Source organism: Dipodomys spectabilis, unplaced genomic scaffold (assembly GCF_019054845.1).
Source record: "Dipodomys spectabilis isolate Male_0828 unplaced genomic scaffold, ASM1905484v1 ptg000024l, whole genome shotgun sequence".
Classification (NCBI taxonomy): Eukaryota; Metazoa; Chordata; class Mammalia; order Rodentia; family Heteromyidae; genus Dipodomys; species Dipodomys spectabilis.
Window position 1 is genome coordinate 2,812,520 of NW_024870701.1, and position 21,070 is coordinate 2,833,589.

The following is a 21,070-nucleotide window of genomic DNA, read 5'->3' on the forward strand; positions in this document are numbered from 1 at the left end:
TTTTACCAACTTGTAAATATCCAAAGCTCTAAGTACAACTGCCTTCGTCCCTGTGAGCTTTAGCAAGCTTGGTTTTCTCATCTGTACCCTGGGATAATGGTATCCACTTCATACCCAGGAATGAGGTGCCTCAGTAGAACCCAACACGGAAAATACTCCCAAAACAAGAGGGCAAGTCCTGGCCACCGTTACTCCTTGCATTTAATGACATTGAAGCAGGACAGACTGAGCAGAACTTGACTGATTTTGTCAGGTATTAACATAGGTTTATCGTAGTCAGGTTTAAGAGATAGAATGTATTTCTGGGCCTCCGTGAATAGTGTATAAACTCTGGGTGAAGGGACATTATCTGATTGCTATGTTGCAAGCTCATAAACACTTGAACATGCATCCAGGAAAGAGGTGAGTGTGGTGTACTGATTCTCTGGGCCTTTGTTGTAGAATGCCACCTGGCAGTTTTCCACATTGATGGCTTCATTCCCCTTCAGGGAGTGCTGAGCTCAGCACTTCCCACTTCTCAGTAGTCAGCAGGAAAGTGAACTTTTCTGATGAGAAGTAGAACATTTCCTCTGGAAAAAGCCCTGAAACTGACTTTATAGTCTCTTAAAGCTTCTTGTTATGAATTTTTTTTTCCATTTGGAGGTAGTGGCATTTGCAAAGCAGCCATTCTACCAAGCTCTTTTTTTTTTTTTTTTTTTATTGTAAAGATACTATACAGAGGGTTACAGTTACATGAGTGAGGTAATGAGTACACTTCCTCTTGAACATTGTTACCCCCTCCATTGTTTTCCCCCTACCATCCCCTCCCTCCCTCCCTTCCCTGAAGTTCTTTTTTTTTTTATTGTGATTAAGTGATTACATAATTTCAAAGTCACAAGTTCATTCTAACTTCCCTGGAGCAAATTGTCTACCACAGTCTGTAATATATAACAGTGTTCACATGTTATATACCATATTTGTGATCAGCAGCATGGGGATATTTAGTAGTGGTTCAACCAGATGAGCGGGAGTTCTTTGTTTCTTAAGTCCTGTTAGTTTTGTCGTATCACCTAACCTTTTGGATTTAGCATCCACTTATCAGGGAGACCATGTACCGTTTGTCTCTTCGTTCTTGGCTTACCTCGCTCAACATGATTCCTTCTAGCTCCATCCATTTCCCTGCAAATGCCATTATTTTGTCCTTTCTAATGGCTGCATAATATTCCATTGGATCCATTCATCTGTGGTGGGGCATCTGGGTTGTTTCCATATCCTAGCTATTGCGAACAGTGCTGCAATAAACATGGAGGTGCACGTGTCCTTGTATATTGGTTCCTGTTGTTCAGGGTAGATGCCTAGAAGTGGTATGACTGGGTCGTAAGGGAGGTCAATCTTTAGCTTTCTAAGGACCCTCCAGACTGCTTTCCAAAGTGGTTGTATAAGTGTACATTCCCACCAGCAGTGTAATAGGGTTCCTCTTTCTCCACATCCCCTCCAGCATTTGTCGTTGGCTGATTTGTGCTACCAAGCTCTTTTGCACATTACTTATTTTTCAAATAAGGTCTCTATTTTCTTCCTTCTTTCCTTTCTTTCTCTCTCTTTCTTTCCTTCCTTCCTTCCTTCCTTCCTTTCTTTCTTTCTTTCTTTTTCTTTCTTTCTTTCTTTCTTTCTTTCTTTCTTTCTTTCTTTCTTTCTTTCTTTCTTTCTTTCTTTCTTTCTTTCTTTCTTTCTTTCTTTCTTTCTTTCTTTTTGCCTGGACTAGCACCTACTATGCCTTCTGTGTAGCTGGGATTACAGGGTGAACCACTGTGCCTAACTTGGTTGTTGACATGGGGAGTGTTCTAACTTTTCTTCTGGGCTAGCTTTAAACCAAGATGGAATTTTGCCTCCCAAGTAGCTGGAATTATAGGCATGGACCGCCACATTTGGCCTTCTTGTTATGGTTTCTTACTGACCTTGTTAAAAACAAGAGGTGCTCAGGACTGGGGGTATTTACTAGTTGCTTGTTTCCCAGCACTTCCCAGAGAGGTCCACAGCTGCGAGTCACAGCCTAGCTGGCCTGTGGTCATCTCTAGCAGTACTTCTCTTCTTTGTTCATTGTCTGTGGGTTCCTGAGTCTTCTCTACTCCAGTCCTTAGTCTGGTGCTCTTAGCAGTTAAAGATGTTGGGCACTGTCCCTGAGAAGACTGAAAACAAACTTACCCCTGATCTCACAGATCTTCTTAAGGTGGTGGCCAGACCCTGCCTGATAAAAAAGTCAGGTTCCAGTGGCTCACATCTGTAATCTTAACTACTCAAGAGGCTGTGATTTGAGGTTTGAAGCCAGCCTAGACAGGAAAGTTAATGAGACTCTTACCTCACATTAGCCAGAAAAAAGCTGGAAGTCAAGTGTGGCCCACCAGGCAGAGTGCCAACTTTGAGTAAAAAAGCTAAGGAACAGTGCACAAGCCCTGAGTTCAGGACCCAGTACTGGCACAAACAAAAATTTTAAATTTTTACAAAGGCTGGGAGCATACCTCAAATGGTAGACTATCTGCCTAGAATGTGTAAAGCCCTGGATTTAACCCCAGCATTGCTGCCCCAACAACAACAGTAAACAGCTTCCTGTGTTCAAAATTGAGCTTAATGCAAGTTTTTAAAATCATTGTAAACTAGTATGAAAATATATACATTAGCCCTCTGTGCTTCTTGGCAGCCCCAAGGTGAGCAGCTTTGCTCTGCCTCATACCTCTGTGCTGTGATGCCCTGTCACCTTCAGGCCAAAAAGCAGTGGACCAGGTGCTAACCATGAACTAAACCTCTGAAACTCTCAGATAAAAATATCTTTCCTCATTTAAAAATAAAACATACCTTTAGGGCTTGAAGTGAAGCTCGGTGGTAGAGTGTGAGCTTAGTATGCACAAGGTCCTGGGTTCAATCCCATCCCATGCCCAAATATGTACACTGTACTTGTAAAACCCATGTGAACCTTCAAGAGCACTTTCCCTGAATGACTCTGGTTTACACCATCACATATGGTTGGGCCCTTCTTGTATATCCCTCATTATAATTTCTAATCTTGTTTTAAAATTTATAATAAAATAGTCCCTGTTTTTTATGGCAGTACGGGGGCTTGAACACAGGGCCTGCCTGGGCCTTCTCCTTTAGCTTTTTCCCTTTTCCACTTGATCCACACCTCCACTTCTAGCTTTTTGTTTGTTCATTGAAGATAATAGTGACATGAAACGAACTTTACAACGTTGGTGCGGGGGGGGGGGGGGGGCTGGGGGGGGAGGAAGGAGAAGGATTGGGATTAGGGGGGGAGGGGGGAGGCTGGGAAGGGATGTGAAGGGTAAACAAAGGAGGAGGCTGCAATGCTTGGTAAGAAATGTACACATTATCCTGCCCATGTAACTGTAACTCCTCTGTACAGTATGTTCACAAATAAAATTAAATTAAAATAAAAAAAAAAATAGTGACATGAGCCTTTCTGCTTGGGCTGGCTTCAATCTTCGATGCTCAGATCTCAGCCTCCTGAATAGCTAGGATTACAGCTGGGAGCCGCCAGCACCTGGTTGCATTTTCTATTCTTATGTGTCATTCTCATGGTACTCTTGGCTTCCACATTCCTGCAGCACACTGATCCTGATTACTCAGCGGCCTATGTTGTCATAGAAACTGACTCAGAAGATGGACTCCAGGGCTGTGGCATTACCTTCACTCTAGGGAAGGGCACCGAAGTTGGTGAGTTGAGTCTCTTGAGGAGCCATGGTGCTTCGTTTCCCCATATTTTTCTCTGTATTTGCACTGCTCACGGAGTAAACACATTACCTTGTTAGTAGCTTTGCTAGGCGAAGTTAAAGTGCAGTGGTCCTTGGCCACTCTTCTTGAAGCCACATATAGACTGCTGGAGACCCTTCACTCTGGATCCATTTCTGTGTCAGATGATAACTGCCAGCATGTTACTCACCTTCTCTTAACTCATGGCTACACAGAGCCTTGAGTGCCTGGAGCCGGTAGGTGACCAAGGCTGAGGAGAGGGAGGCAGTGAGTTCAGGCAGCAAGGCTCATTGTGATGTATGCTGAGTCTACTTGGTTCACAAGTTGTTTCACAGCATGTTCATTTCAAAAGCAGATTCTTTGAGGGTGCACATTGAGCTGTGTATAGACACTCCTTTGAATTTTCCTAACCTAATGACCCTGAACAGAATGGAACGCTTCTCAGAGCTGGATAGGATCTCCATGGTGATGTGGGGAAATAAACCCAGCCAACCACCATGATGACAGGAGCAGGAGCACTTAGTGTCTGGATCATTTAAATGTAGCTGTCACTATGTATGTAATCCATATACACGATTCACAATTCAAGAAGTATAAAAAGGGCTGGGAAGGTGGCTCAGTGGTAGACTGCTTACCTAGCATCCATGAGGCCTTGGTTCGATTCCTCAGCACCACATAAGCAGAAAACCCGGAAGAGACCCTGTGGCTCAAGAAGTAGAGCACTAGGGCTGGGAAGGTGGCTCAGTGGTAGAGCACTTGCCTTGCATGCTCGAGGCCCTGGGTTCGATTCCTCAGCACCACATAAAAAAAAAAAAAGCCGGAAGTGGCGCTGTGTGGCTCAAGTGGTAGAGCGCTAGCCTTGAGCTGAAGAGCTGAGGGATAGCGCCCAGGCCCAGAGTTCAGGCCCCACAACCGGACCCAAAAAAAAAAAAAAGTAGAGCACTAGCCTTGAGCTGAAGAGCTGAAGAACAGCACCCAGGCCCAGAGTTCAGGCCCCATGACTGACCAATAAAATAAAATAGAGAAAGAAGAAAGATACTCATTACCTGATTTATTAAAGAGTAACCCTTTTGTACAACACTTTAATAATAACAATGAAATTATATATAAAAATAATTTTTTTTGGGTCCAGTCGTGGGGCCTGAACTCTGGGCCTGGGCGCTGTCCCTCAGCTCTTCAGCTCAAGGCTAGCGCTCTACCACTTGAGCCACAGCGACACTTCCGGCTTTTTTCTTTTTGCTTATGTGGTGCTGAGGAATTGAACCCAGGGCCTCGAGCATGCAAGGCAAGTGCTCTACCACTGAGCCACCTTCCCAGCCCTATAAAAATAATTTTAAAAGTAAATAAACTGTAATTGGAGTTTTTTTAAAAAAGTGTAAAAAGTGACTCTTGTCAGATCACTCTCAGTGCATCATTAGGGACTGAAGCTGAGTTGTGCCAGATTGAAGAGTAAAGTCCAGGGAAGGGGAATACAGCTTCTCTACTATGTATGCAGGGCATATGTATATGTGCATTGTCCACCCTCCAGCTAACTGGAGATAAAGTCTTGTTGTAGGGAAGGTTTTAATATTGTTAAGAAGATAAAAGGTAAGTAAGAGGCTGGGCACTGGTGGTTCTGGCCTGTAATCCTAGCTACTCAGGAGGCTGAGATCTGAGGATTGCAGTTCAAAGCCAGCTCTGGCAGGAATATTCAAGAAACTCTTATTTCTAGTTCACCAACAAAAAGCCAGAAGTGTGGCTGTCACTCAAGTGGTAGAGTGCTAGCCTTGAGCAAAAATGCTCAGAGACAGTGCCTAGGCCCTGAGTTGGAGCCCAAGGAATAGATAGAAATAAAGTTGAATACCTCTGTGTGTGTGTGTGTGTGTGTGTGTGTGTGTGTGTGTGTGTGTGTGTGTGTGTGTGTGTGAGTGTGTGCGTGTGTGTGCGTGCGCTCGTGCACCTCCACTACAGCTTCTCCCTGGCCATCCAGGAGGTCATTTACATCCGTCCAAAGAGTTAGTCAGTCTTCTACAGACTTGCCTTAAGAGCTGCCAGATATCCAGCTCCCTGCTGGGCACTAGAGAAGGCATTTTTAAAAGGAAGAGGTATGATGAAAACAAGAATTCTACCTACAAGGAGCATAGAAACTGATTAGTGAAACAGACATAAAAGGCAGAGTTACAGATCACTGTGAGAATTCCTATTGTTAGCGTGTTCAAGTTATAGAGAAAGGGACTGCCTCCCTCCAGAGAAGGCACAGGACAGGCCCCCAGAGGAGAGCAGGCAAGAGTCAGTCTCTTCCCTTCCCCCACCCCACAGCCAAGTGGATGATTTCCTGTAAAAGCCAAGGTAGTAATGGCTGGCTGAGGTATATTTGAGAGCTGTTTCAGCATCTCTGCGACTCTAATTACCCCTGGCTAGATATTGAGCACTTTAGGAAGCTGCTATGCTTTTCTCCATACCACAAACCATATAGCATGGCCCCCAAAGATTTCATAATCCATGCAATGAGTTTACAAAGCATTAGACAAACCATTGGAATCACCGCTAACAGCCAAATTTGAGCTTTGTGCACTTGGGTGCCCACCGGAGGGACCTGCTCTGATAGGGTTGAGTGGGTCTTGTGGGATGAGCTGAGCTAGTGTTTAGGAACCCCTCTTTCCCCCAACCTCAGTCGTGATAAATGTCTTGGGTAGGGGCACATCAACTCCCAGCTCTTTATGACTTTAATATGAGCTTCTTTTGTGCTAATAATGTTGCCTACTGCCTTTTCCAGACCACAATGTGACAGGTCCATTTTAACTTTGACCTTGCTACATGTTTAATGAGTCACCACCATTTCACTAACCATTACATGGTACTCATGCCAAAGGTGGGAAATTCTATTATCTCATCTGGGTCTGCACCCTTTATCAGCCTACTTTCCTCATCAGGAGGAGATGGAGATAAGAGAGATCAGAGAGAGAGAGAGGAGAGAGAACACTTCACTACCATAAAGTGAGTGCTGAGTGTGAGAGAAAAATAGGAAGGGAGGCTATTTTCTAGTGCACATAGTATACCTATGTCATTTTTCATTGTTTTTTTCCCCAGATGTTTTTATTCGCTTAATTATTCATTTTCTCCTGCTTTTTAAGTATTTTAAATGTCTTCATCTTTGTAGAGCAGTTTTAAGTTCACAGCAAAATTGAGCTATCGATGCCCCCCAGTTTGCCTGACTACTGTCATCACTCTATGCCAGAGTGGCTGGTACAGCTGTGACAGTCAGCAGACTCTCGTGATGTCTCATGGTCACTCTAAGTCCACAGTGAACGTTGGAATTCACTCTTGGTATTGTATAGTGTATGAGTTTAGACAAATGTGAAATGTCATTTATAATGGAAGCTAAGCTAGTTTACCAAGGGGGGAAAAAAAGGAAAAAAGAAAAAGAAGTAACATTAACTGGAGGAATATATAGTCATAAAGGTTCATGTCACTACCTGGGTTCCAATCCCTAAGGTCATCCACAAGTCTTCCTGAATGTTCAACCAGGTCTTGGGGGGGAGGGTTCAAGGTGGGGGGGGAAATGGAGGGGGGGGGCCTGGGTCAGGAGAAAACCCTAAGTTAAATCAGTAAGCCAGCTGCCTTTCAGGGCCAGTTTTCTCCAGCTAAATCTTCACCCATCCCATAAAAGATGAAAAACCTAAATTGTTCTACTTTGGGGTCAGATACTGCAATCCAAATTTCTATGAGTGTAGCAAATTTTAGTTAACTTCTTGTAGTGCCCTCATGTTGAGCAAGGAAAACACACAGGCTACAGATAATTTATCTCCGTAGAGCCATGAAAAGTGAGGTCATTCTTAGCTTTTGTTAGAGACATTTTCTATTGTGATGCAACCCACAGCCTGCATAATCAGTGGCTTACAGCAACAATCAAAGTCATGAGGACAAGTTGGATATAGATAATGATAGATCAATGCTCCAATACCTCACCCTGAGTCATTTGATGTGCTTGTCAGCTTGTTTTTAACCCCAAGAACATCAGCCATCAAGAAACAAAACTAATTCTGTGTTCTCACAATCTGAGGGGTAAATTACAGGAGGAGTGACTGGCAGATCGGTTATGATAGTGTATTCCATCAACAAACCCCCAGAGAACCTGGAATGGCTCCTTCCGCCCTAAATCTTACACCCATCCACAAGCATTTGGTCATCACGAGCTGTCTCAGAGGCTAGGTGCATGCTAGGAGCATGTGAGGCTACTTTAAGAATGTTGACCCCATAGGATCTGAGTGTGCCCCATAACTATTTTAGTAAGTGACCTAAAGACTTGTACTATTAAATTGGTACAAATAAGTGATCAGATATTTTACGGTAAATTGGTTGCCTTGGGTTAAGTGATGATTTTATTATTTTGGTCATTGGCACATGTACTGTTTCCTAGAATGTACAAAGGATAGAAGATCTTTTGCTTATAATTTATTACTTAATGTTTTCCATCATTCCCTGCTAAGTATCAAACCAAGGGTCTCATACATGCTAGATAGGTTTCAATTACTGTGTTATATCCCCAATCCCTCTACATCTTAAATAATTAATCCTTTTAAAGGACTAAACAATGAATCCCTTTAAAGCACCAAAATTAAATAATTAATGGTAACACTAGGGCAAATTAAGTTTATCCTTCAAACTACTTACTAAATGTTTATGAAAATGGTGTTTTATGTACGTTAACATTGCATATATAATATGCTAATTGAAAATAAATTTTATTTAATCTTTCTCTGGAGAGGGTGGGAAGGTCTCTTGCCTATGTATGCAGTTTATGCTGTCCCAGCCTTGCTAGTGCTGGGGTAAATTACAGGCATACATCACCACACTCAGCTTCATTTAATCTTCAGTAGTGTGTTATATTATATACTCAGGTATTTTCTATAGTTGTCCATAATGAAAAGGCATTTCTTACTATTTATTTACTTTTTGTTCTGTTGTGGGGCTTGAACTCAGTCTTATGCACCTGCCATTTTTTCAAAGTATAACTTATGTAATTTTTCTAATGCTAGTAAAAGCTTAATGATAATAGTCAATAATATTTCTTTTTCTTTTTCTTTTTTTTCACTCATGGGGCTTAAACTCTGGGCCTGGGCTTTGTCCCTGAGCTCTTCAGCTTAAGGCTAGGGCTCTACCACTTTGAGTCATAGCACTGATTCCAGTTTTCTGTTGGGTAGTTGAAGATAAGAGCTTCACAGACTTTCTTGTTTAGGCTGGCTTTGAACTGCTATCCTCAGATCTCAGCCTCCTGAGTAGTTAGGATTACAGGCGTGAGCCACGGGCACCATCTTCTTCTTAATTTTAATTCTATATGTTTCTATTCTGTAGAAATATTGAACTAGCAAGGACTGGCTTTGAATCTCATAGTCTGAACACCTTTTCCTCAGTGAATAGGAAAATAATTTGGAACCATGTAAACTTAAAGATCTATAGTTTTCCACATGACAAGCAAACAAAATGTATTTGCTCTGTTCAGGAAATCTAGCTCCCATTGGACTGTTCCCATTGTGGGATATTAGTTGTGAAATGAAAGAAGATGTATTTAGAGTAATTTTACAAAGCAGGTACATTTTTTGTAACTAGGGCTTATCCATGAAATGTCCACACTGCTTGTGGTAGTTTCATGTCTTGTCTGTATGGTTATAACATGAACATAGATGAAATTCTTCTTTAATAGTTGTCTGTGCTGTGAATGCCCTGACCCACCACGTGCTTCACAAAGACCTCAGGGACATTGTTGGGGACTTCAGAAGCTTCTACCGGCAGCTGACCAGTGATGGGCAGCTCAGATGGGTAAGGAACCTCTTTTGTAAAAAGACTTTATGAATAATGTTACTTTAACCCTAAAATGTCCTTTGATTGCCACAAATGTGAAACTAGAGATGGGTTTACAATTTTAAAATAAAATACTTCATTCACATACATTAGGGCTTGAGGTATTTAGCTCATCAATGTTTTGAAGTAATCTGTTCTTTTCTGTAAGACTTGAGCCTGCATGCATTTGGATCCTTGCACACTTCATCTCCCACTCCCAGGCTTGGAACACATGATCTAGAGGATAAAGGGCTAGAGAGGCAACCTTCTCTGAAGAGAGAACCTGAATCATGTTATCTTTATGGGAGGAGTCATTAAGGAAAGAAAGAGAAGAGCAAAGTTAGAAAGGCAGAAGACCATGGTACCTTTTTGTATATAGGCCAATCTATTAGCCGATTTTCCATTGCTGTGACAAAATACCTGAGAAAATCTACTTCACAGAAGGAAAGATTTATTTTGGCTCATAGTTTTAGAGGATTCATGCCATTGTTGATTGGACATATTACTTTGGGCTAGTGGTGAGGCAGAACATCATGTTAGTTGGAGCATGTGGCATAAATGGCCTTGACTAATAGGAAACAAAGAGATGGGGAAGGGGCCAGAGTTCCAATGTCCCCTTGACGGACACATCCCCAATGATATAACTTCCTTCTACTAGGCCTTACCTCCCAATGTTTCTACCATCCACCAATAGCTCCACAGGCTGGTGGCGGACGTTTTAACACATGAAACTTTGGCAGGGAATGCCACTGTTAAAAGTCAGAATCTAAAACATAAAGTCTAAGCCTAAAGAAGTATAGTTGTAGAGAAAGATTCAAACACAGTTGAGCTCAGCAATTTAGCTTTGTCCTTGTCCCCTGATGACAGATCTTTTTCCTACCCCTACTTCCCTGCCATGCACAGACAGGCACAAGAGAATATACTTTCCATATTGTCTTTATTGACTTTATTGAAGACAAAGTCAACTTGCCTTACCTTGAAAAATGTAACCTTGAAAAATTCTCACTGGCTGAATCTGTGACAATTCGAGCATCAGAACAAATATGATAGGAATGGCTTATAATCTGCTGAGCTAAATAAGAATCCACAGGGCTGGGAAGGTGGCTCAGTGGTAGAGCGCTTGCCTTGCATGCATGAGGCCCTGGGTTCGATTCCTCAGCACCACATAAGCAAAAAGAAAAAAGCCGGAAGTGGTGCTGTGGCTCAAGTGGTAGATTGCTAGCCTTGAGCTGAAGAGCTGAAGGACAGCGCCCAGAGTTCAGGCCCCATGACTGGACCCAAAAAAAAAAAAAAAGAATTCACAAAATCCATTCAGATTATGAATCAGGAAAAGCCCATCATTACAGTGACATACAAATTAAACAAATGAATATAAGACAAATGGTGGTATAGGAATCACTGCATTGCAGCCATCATAGCTGTTGTTAATTGAGTCATCATGGATGCTAAACTTGGGGGGACAATAGTAATCTCCTTACTTGAGGAAAAATCGTAACCTCACAGTGGAAAACCAAGTAGACACTAACACAAAGGGTATCATAACCCAATAATAAAACAAAATGACACCATCACTTAGCAGTATTTATACCAAAACATGTAGAACCTGAATCTTGTCTTTCTTGAGTGTATTTACTGGTACTAGGGCTGAATGCTGTCCCTTAGCTTTTTGACTAAAGGCTAGTGCTCTGCCACTTGAGTCACAGCTCTGCTTCCATCTTTTTGGTGGTTAATTGGATATAATAGTCCCATGGACTTCCCTTCCAGGGCTGACTTTGAACTGAGATCCTTAGATCTCAACCTCCTGAGAATCTGGGAGTACAGGTGTGAGCCACTGGCACCCAAACTGCATCTAATCTTAAAGGAACCATAGAACAGCTCATATTGAAGGGTGCTAAACATGTCAACTGGTCCATATTCCTTAAAAATGTCAATATTATTGAAAGAAAACAACTTATTTTACATAAAAAGATTAAAGAGACATGACAACTAAATGTAATGGAGTTCTGGATTAGATATAGATCAAGGAAAAATAAAACACATTATTGAGGAAATTGGTTGATATTTGACTAAGGATTATCTAGATAATGGTGTTCATTAGTATGACATTCCCTTTCTACTATGGTTATGTAGGAGAATGCTTTGTCCTTAGAAACTACACATAGACATATTTATAAATAAGATTCTATCTGCAACTTTGCTCTCAAAGGCATGCACACATGGAGAGAAGAGTGGTTATTGGGAATTTTTTTGCTTTTGTTTTTACCTGCTTTTGTAATGGTATATAGGTTAGAAGCTGCCTTTCGTCCTTTCTTTCCTTTCTTTCCTTCCTTCCCTTCCTCCATCCCCCTTCCTCACTCCCCCTCCCTCTTTCCCCTCTCTTTCTTTCCTTCCTTCCTTCCTTCCTTTCTTTCTTTCTTTTTTTTCTTGGCTTTTCTTTTCTTTTCTTTCTCCTTGAATCTCTACTCCCACCTTTAAATTCATAAACTATGTCCTGGCTAAAAGACCTAAGTTTTCCCCTTATGTCTAAGACATGATGTTATATTTTGCTTTCCAATCAGATTGGTCCAGAGAAAGGTGTGGTACACCTGGCCACAGCAGCCATTTTGAATGCAGTGTGGGACCTGTGGGCGAAGCAGGAGGGAAAGGTAACTCATCTGAGAAACATGCCCGTGGCGCCATGACACAGGACACGTGACTGGCTCTGAGTGGCCCTCTGAAGACCAAAGACCACGCACCACAGGTCCCCAAAAGGAAACAGATTTGTTTTGACTCTTTTCTTCCCTGAAGATAGTTGTTAGGAATTAGTTTAGGAAGGGCTGAAGGAGAAGGAGAAGGACAACAGGGTAAAGGATAAGGAGGGAGGAGGCAGCACTGAGGTTGGGTGACTGAGTGATCATATACCAGCAGGAGTTTGCCACCAGTGCTTTAAATGGTGCTTAAAATGGTGCTTTATCCAACATCTCATTAACCCTGTTTTTTTTATCTTCAAGCCTCTGTGGAAGTTACTTGTGGACATGGTAAGTCATCTTTAATGTTATAATTGTTTCTAAATGAAATGCATTTCATAATTTACCTTTTGATGATGATTTAGAGAAAAAAAACCAAACCAAACCACCAGGTTTCTGTGGTTACACCTGTAATCCTAGCTACTTAGGAAGCTGGAATCTGAGGATCATAGTTTGAAGCCAGCCTGGGCAAGAAAGTCTGTGAGATTCTTACCTCTAGTTAATCATCAGAAGAGGAGCTATGGCTCAAGTGGTAAAGTGCTACCCATGAGCAAATAAGCTCAGGGCAAGTGCCAAGACACTGAGCTTGAGCCCCAGCACCAGAGAAAAACTAAAAAAAAAAAACAATAAAATATAATAATTTCTTTGGGGGGGTGGATGGAACCAGGGCCTTGCACATGCCAGGCAAGTATTGTACCCTTCCTGCTATTTGAGGCACCTGACAACTATGCTCATGCAAGCTGAGTGGACAATGGGAAGCAGAAAGCTCAGATCCTGCCTCCCCACAACATGTGAGGCAAATTCTCTGAGCCTCCACAACTTGCCTAAGAGATGAGAGTCATCAGACATCTAGGGACCTCACAGAATCAGCCTAAAACCCAAGTGAGAAAACTCCATTAGGGCTGGGAAGGTGGCTCAGTGGTAGAGCACTTGCCTTGCATGCATGAGGCCCTGGGTTCAATTCCTCAGCACCACATAAGCAGAAAAGGCTGGAAGTGGTGCTGAGGCTCAAGTGGTAGAGCACTAGCCTTGAGTTGAAGAGCTGAGGGACAGCGCCCCAGCCCAGAGTTCAGGCCCCACGACCAGCAAAAAAAAAAAAAAAAGAAAAGAAAGAAAATCGAAAAGCACTCCATTAAGTCTGAAAAGCCAGGGATTACTAGTAAGACATCTTGTAGCACTTTGACTCCAAAAGCAAGATGAGGCCATGGCAGCCTTCCCTGTGCAGCATCCGGCAGGGCTGGAGCTTCACAGTGAATTCTAAAGATACGCACATGGCTGTTTTCTTTCTCCTTGACCTATTTTAGGCAGGGATGAGCACCTGGTTGCTGAGGAAGGGAAAAAAAAATCTCTGAGTATGTTAAAGGGAAGTGAACAGCAGACCCAGGCTGACTTGGCTCTGAGTCTAGCTTTCACTACTAACTAGCTGAGAGACCTTAAGTGAATTGCTTACCCACTGTGAGCTGCAACTGCTTCTGGGTGAAACCTGGTGGTCCACAAATGAAGGCCCTTTTTATTCCTTGGCAGCAACATTAAAGACAAGGACAACATGGCCTTGAAGACTGTTGAGCCATGAGACCTTGCTCTTCTTCTAAGGCGGGCTCTCTCTCACTTCTCTGGGTGGTTGTGGGGGTGTTGGAAAGACAAGGATGTGGGAAGGTCAACCTTTCACAGAAGTACAGTTGTTCACCACCAAAATGAGCCACCAGAAAGGTGCTAAGAATTTTTCATCATTTGGCTCATCTTTCCTGTTTCAATGCTACATCTCTTAAGCAGATTCAGTACCAGTAAAGGGGCTAACACCTGTAATCCCAGCTATTCAGGAGATAATTGTGATTTGGATAATTGTGATTTGAGACATACTTGGGAAAAATGTTCTTGATATTCAAAAATAGGAGGCATAGGTAGCAAGACAGAGGTCTAAGATTGACTTGGGGCAAAAACTCAGGACCTTAAGGAAAACAAACAAGATTAGGGGTATGGCTCAAGTAGTAGAGCACCTTCCTACCAAGGCCCTGAGTTCAAAATCCAGCATACAAAAAAAAAAAAAGCTGGGTGCTGGTGGCTCACACTTGTAATCTTAGCTACTCAGGAGGCTGAGTTCTGAGGATCATTATTCAAAGCCAGCTCAGACAGAAAAGTCCCCATGAGACTCTTATCTCCAATTAACCACTTAGAAACCAGAAGTGGAGGTAGAGCTCTAGCCTTGAGCAGGAGAGCTCAGAGACAGAGCCCAGGCCCTGAGTTCAAGCCCTACAACCACTTAAAAATAAAAACAAAAAAAAAACAAACCCTCAAGCCTCAGGATTGAACAAGCTTTTAAAATTTCTAGCAGCCTACCACAGTTCTGGTGGTGGTGTGAAATTCCTAATTTCCCTGTGTCTGTCCTGCTGGCGCCAATGAAAAACTTAGCCTCTGTGGCCAAAGCATTGAGCAGGCAGGAGGGGAGAGCAGGGATAAGGAGCCGACCCCGAGTCAGGAGGGTGGGGGCTCCTGTTCTATCAATCAGTGAAATGAATTTTCTCCACTCCCCAGGAGTGGAGATTGCAAGTGCCAATGCTTGCTGTGACCCAGATCTGAGCACTGTCTTCTCTTCTTTGCGTTGAGTGCTCTGGAACAGCCTCATTCCCCCTCCCACCTTTGTTTCTCATCCTCTTCTGGTTCACTGCAGGGTCAGCTTGATCATGGAAACTGCTGCCTAGAGGGATAGGGAGTGAAAATCAGAATGTTGTCAGGGGCAAGGAGCCTCTGAACGACTTCCACCAAGCAATGACAGGACCAAACAATCTGGCATAAATCCCATAGGCCCCTTCCTGGAAAGGATAAGCTCCACAGATCAGCATAAAGTAGCTCCTTAGAAACATAATCTGCCTGAGAATTGACCCAGGCTCTTCTCCTGTCACTCCCTGCCAGGATCCCCGGATGCTGCTATCCTGCATCGATTTCAGATACATCACTGATGTGCTGACAGAGGAGGAGGCCTACGGTGAGTCCTAGGAGGGCCGTGGAAGCCAAAATTCCCTAGCACTGACTATGGCTCACACACAGCAGGCTCGAGAGCATCAAGTGACACTTTTTCTTCTTCTTTTCAGAAATACTGCAGAAAGGTCAAGTTGGCAAAAAGGAAAGAGGTGGGTTAATTGAAATGCTCCTTCCATGTTTGTGCTACCATTGTCCAATTTTCAGGGTCCCTGGTCTCCATGGGTACCCCGTCATGCTTCTTGATGCCCTGTGCTAAGCAGCTAGACCTCACACTGTGTGGGTCTGAGTAAAGACACCACTTGGGGGTGACCTTCTGCTGCAGGGGAGAGGGGGGTGGGCATGTGCACTTCAGTCACTGTATACAGGAGGTTTGGTTTTAGGGTTTGTGATAAGGCAGGGCCCTGGGGAGTGGGACATTCAGAGAATATTCTGGTCACCTGTCCTTGACAACTCCAGAGGCTTGGACAAGGGACAGAGTGTGTATGTTAGCCACCCAGCGAAGAGCTGGATTCTGTGTGACACAATGTAGCTATAGGCAATTCTAATTCCACAGTTCCCTGGAAAGTGCCAGATGTTGACAAATGTTATATCTTCCAGAAAAGCAAATGCTGACACATGGTTACCCTGCCTACACCACGTCGTGCGCCTGGCTGGGGTACTCGGACACCACGCTGAAGCAGGTGTGCTTTCTAACGGGTTTTGCTGAAGGGAGAAAAGCAAATAGGTTTTCCTTCTGTACTCAAGACTCCCTAAATTATCACTGTGCATCACTTTAGATGTATGGGGTTTTCCCATACTACCAACTACGTGCCCTGCAATTTAAGTCAGTTTCCACACTGTCTCCCTGGCATTAGAGAAGACCACATAGAGTAAGGACTCTGCATCACCACTCTGCCCTGTATCAGATCTAGTCTTGGAAGTCCCAATTTTGACCAGAGCGCTGATCAACCAGCTAGAAAGCAGAAGGTCCCATATAACACATCCCCTTCCTTTGCTAGAAACAAATTTGCAGAAGCCTGGAAAACATTTTTTTTAACCTTTACAGTTTATGTTTTTGTTAGTTGTGGGGCTTGAATTCAGATACTGGGCTGTTTCTGAGCACTTTTTGCTCAAGGCTAGTGCTCTACCGCTTTGAGCCACAGCAACACTTCTGGTTTTTGAGTAGTTAATGGGAGAAAGAGTCTCTGGGGACCTTTCTGCCCTTGCTGACTTTGAAGCATGATCCTCAGATCTCAACCTCCTGAGTAGCTAGGATTACAAGTGTTAGCTACCAGTACCCAACTCAATACAACTCAGAACAGCCAGGTAGAGGAGGTAGGATGGAGGGGAATGTGTGAGCAGGCCCAACAAGCATCACGTGTTCACCAGTCTTGGAGCTCTCTGAGCTCTGTCCTTTGGGATTCACTGCCATTGGCTATTGGCTATCACCTCAACCTTCAGCTCTTCTTCTTTCTCTAGAGTCTGAGGGTGAGAGTTCCAACCCCTTTATCATGGCTTGGTTTTGATGATCAGCTATTAAAGGGCCCCCTTTAAGGTCATCTTTTTGAAATACAAAAGACACTTGTGATTTAGGATATTATAAGAGTTATAGGAACTATGCTCTAGGAAATACTGTGAGGAGGTAGAGTGTGTGTGGGGGGGGGGGCAGAGGGGAGGGGGTTATATCAAATATATGTCCCTATGGCCCACCAGCTTCATATTCCTCCCTTTCTGGGATTTACTATTTCATCACCAGCCTCTCTATATCAATTTGGGCCCAAGGCCTCCTTCTGATAGTGCTTACACACGAGTAGAAGTGTAGCCATTGACACCCTGCCACCTCAGTCCTGACTTAATGAGTCCCACATTGCTCCCTGGAAGGTGACAGCTTAGTATTTGAGTTTCAGGCAGAGGCAGCCATGCAGTATTGTCCAAGTCACTTATTCATGCAGCACCTCGGCTTCCTCCTGTGAGAAGTAGGGAAGTAACACCCCACATCATGAGATGGTTCTAAGGATTCAGATGAAAGTTGTAGGTTATTACACTACAGCTGGCACATGGCATGCAATCAGTGTATGGCTCACTTACTACTCTTCACTACATTGAGCATTTTTAGACTGAGGGCCTCACTCAAGCCAGGCAAGCACTCGACCTTTGAGACAGACTGGTTTCTGCTGTTATTTTTACATCCATTAGTTATGTGGGCATCACAAAAAAAAATCTTAGCTTAAAAAATCTTTTAAGCTAGGAAGGTGGTTCAGTGGTTGAGTGTTTGCCTTGCATGCATGAGGCCCTGTGTTTGATTCCTCAGTACCACATAAGCAGAAAAAGCCAGAAGTGGCACTGTGGATCAAGTGGTAGAGTGCTAGCCTTGAGCTGAAGAGCTGAGGGACAGCTCCCAGGCCCAGAGTTCAGGCCCCATGACCAGCAATAAATAAATAAATAAAAATCTTTTAAGAAGAGGGATGGTCATGTTGTGACAATGAGAAAATTGGTTCCCATAGAGATGAGGAAAGAAAGTCACCCTCCAAGTAGAATGATACTCTGTTGGCTAAGCTGATTCTGTTCTCAGGAACACATGGTTGTTTCCTCTGGTTTATGCGTTGACCATAATGTTAGTGAAACCCAAGTCAGAAATGACTGAGGTACCTTCAGGCTAGGGTTGCTCCATGCATGTGACCATGTGTGTGATGAGATGTGTACTCTTTCCCCACAGCTCTGTGCAGCTGCACTGAAGGATGGCTGGACCAGGTAAGTTATGTGTGTAATAATGGACTTGACCTTCCCAGGGAGCAGCGTGATGAGACTCAGCAGTGAAACAGCACCAACAAAGCCAGGAACAATCTGGTGTGTAGGGACTTGGACATTCACCATAGGCCAGGCTCATTCTCCAAAGAGGACATGTAAGTGCTTCCTAGAATCCCCGAACATCACAGATGAAAGGGGCTTTGAAGAACCTCTACTTCAAGCACTATTTAGAATTAGAAACACCTTCTTTAAGATCAGTAACAAGCATTGATTCAGCAAGAACCCAGAGGCAGCCAACCTGACTTTGAGGAGTGGGTTCCCATTGCACAAGGGCTCTTAACTTCAGTATGGTGAAGCTTTTGTTTCCCTGTAACTTTTAGCTACCCTTCTTCTTCATGGAGTTTCTAGAAGCCAGGTCTTCCCTTCCCGCTCACTGGCTACGTGCTGTCTAGAATGACTGCCTGCATTCCTCCCTTGTCTCCTGTATGTAGGTGTAGACCCTCTGGATGTACTGTTGGTGGTCATGACCCCAAATCCTGGTGCAGTACAGGTCTCTGAGGGATCCTCTTGTGTCTTGACGTAGTGTCACTATGCTTCCTTCCTTACTTGTAATCAGGGTGGCCACTGGTCCTTCTGACACACTCTGTGAAGCAGCAGTGTCCCTGTCATCTAGGAACTTAGCAGTAGTGCAGAGTCTGAGACCTATCCTTGAATCTGCTGCCTTGGAGTCTATATTGTAACCCTTTGAGCAGTTTGTGGATATCATAATATTGAATTCTAACTCTGGCCACATAAAGGGTTGAGGAGCATGAAGGGGCAGCACATAGCAGAGGAAAGAGGCATTGGTTTCTGACAGAATTATAATCCAATCTTGCCTTTCCCCCTCATTCCCTACAGTATTCTCTGTGGGGTCTTGGGCAAATCTTCAGCATCTCTGAACCCCATTTTTTCTCTCTATGAAATGGAAATAATAGTAACTCCTGTTTCTAATAGTAGCTCCTTGCCATGTCTGACAAGGACCAGTACAGGGTATGTTCAAAGCAAGTATTTAGAGTGCTGGCTTCCTGCCCTTTCCTCAATCCAGAGAGGCTGGAGCAGTTAGATCTGGCACATCTGAAAAGCTCCAGAAAGACTTCATGGGCCTCCTAGCTCAGAAGCCTGGAATGACATGCAGAGCCTGTGGCTAGCTACTCTCCTTCCAGTGCCACACATCTAGGAGCTGAAACTCCCACCTGGTGTAGATTTTTTTGAGGAAGGGCTTAATGCTGAGAAGGAAGAGAAGGCAGTAGGTGAAGTGTATGTGTGTCCATCTGTCTGTGTGTCCCACAGCCAATGCTTTTGAGGAAGAGTATTTCGGAATGCAGAGGGAAGACCCCCCAAGCAGTCCTAGAGTAGCAGCCAGTGACCACTGCTAACTCAAGCGCAGCCTTGACAAGGATTATTCTGGGGGGTGGCTGGTAAAGAAGGGGGCAAACAGGGGACACATGTATACAGCCCTCTTGGTCCTTCTCCAGGTAACAGTGTTCACACTTTCATGATGGAAGTCACAGGGAACATGTGCAGAAGCCAATATCTCAGGGGCATCGTAGGACATGTACATTAACTAGGGAGCTTTCAGAAAGTGGCCAGATATGTGTAGGAGTCCTCTGTAGGAAGCACCCAGCACCAGTCTGCTGCTTCAGTATGTAGCCAAGGCCCTTCTCTCCCTGAGGTCAGGCCCTTCATCCTGGGAGCGCACCTGCCTGTGGTCTTCCTCCTGTGAGGCTCATCGTAGACAGAGCCCTCTGTGGGAAGGCCTGTTATATGTAGGCCTTTACAAACCACAGTGGATTCAGGATATAAGGAGTAACACCAGACATACCTTGTCAGCTTGCTGACCCCTAAGCCTGCGCTTTTCTGACTGCGGTCTTTTAATTTTTTGTTGCTTTTTAAAACACAGCAAAAACTCAGGTAACTGTATTAAACTCAGTTAAAAATTCCTATATTCCTGTATTCCTCATCCCTCCAGCAAGTAAGAGACTTGGTCGCCTTGATACTAACTAAAGACAAGCAGTCTGCAGGTTTACTATCAAGTGACTTGTCTAAAGATCAAAGGAGAAAGAGCAAGAGGTTACTGGGGCAGTCTGTGAATCATTAACAGATACAGCAACTTCTTCAGAAAAGCTAGGTGTTTTTGCCAAGTCAAAGAACAGAGCCAATCCAGACAATGGTGGCTCACACCTGTAATCATAGCTACTCAGGAGGCCGAGATCTGGAAGCCAGCCCAGGCAGGAAAGTCAATGAGATTCTTATTGCCAATAATCCACCAAAATGCTGAAAGTGGAACTATGGCTCAAGATAGAGCTTTTAGTCTTGTGTGATAAAGCTCAGGGATAGTGACCAGGCCTGAGTTCAAGCCTCAGGACTGGCACAAAAATAAAAAAAAGGGATCTAAACTAACCAGCCAAATGTGATTACAGGTTTAAAGTAAAGGTTGGGGCTGATCTCCAAGATGACATTCGTAGATGCCGCCTCATTAGAGACATGATTGGACCAGAGAAGATTTTGGTAAATAGGCTCATATTCTCTCTTACCACCTCTCACATGCAACCTTGCATGAAGCCTTTTTGGGGGGAGATGGATGGGGTACCAAACTCAGTGCCTTGTGCATGTTAGAAGAGTGTTTTACTACCCAGCTTATCTCCCCCAACCTGAGGTCTTATCTAGAGTCAAAATAAATTCATGTCAAGCAAGCTAGAATATTAGAAGTTTTTAAAATGTACTGTCATACAATAGGTGAACTCAAGCAACTTTGTACACTGGCAGTTTTCATTCTTGCTAACATGGATAAACCTGAACAAACAGACCTACCGATAGTGCTCTGCTCTCTCGGTCACTAACCTTCCTAACCCTTCCATCAGGTGGATCAGGCAGTATGTTTCAGAGAGCCTTTGTTGAAGAAGTATTGAAGCTTTTGCTGATATGTTAAGGATTTGTCATTTATGTCTGTAGTTGTGTGTGTGTGTGTGTGCACGTGCACGCGCTGCGGCGTGCGTTGGTTTTTTCCACTCATGGCTGGCATTCTTATCTCCAGTTCTAGC

The 21,070-nt window shown here is 43.7% G+C and overlaps 1 protein-coding gene across 1 annotated transcript in view; it reads left to right on the plus strand.

Moving 5' to 3' along the window:
• The window catches only part of Enosf1 (enolase superfamily member 1), a 33,302-nt gene that overhangs the window by 2,444 nt on the left and 9,788 nt on the right, over positions 1-21,070 (plus strand). The window contains exons 2-10 of the mRNA XM_042675278.1: positions 3,594-3,702; positions 9,422-9,537; positions 12,117-12,203; positions 12,549-12,575; positions 15,195-15,267; positions 15,374-15,412; positions 15,861-15,943; positions 17,959-17,993; positions 20,450-20,537. Coding sequence (XP_042531212.1) covers positions 3,594-3,702; positions 9,422-9,537; positions 12,117-12,203; positions 12,549-12,575; positions 15,195-15,267; positions 15,374-15,412; positions 15,861-15,943; positions 17,959-17,993; positions 20,450-20,537 — 657 coding nt within the window. The remainder of the gene's footprint in view (positions 1-3,593; positions 3,703-9,421; positions 9,538-12,116; positions 12,204-12,548; positions 12,576-15,194; positions 15,268-15,373; positions 15,413-15,860; positions 15,944-17,958; positions 17,994-20,449; positions 20,538-21,070) is intronic.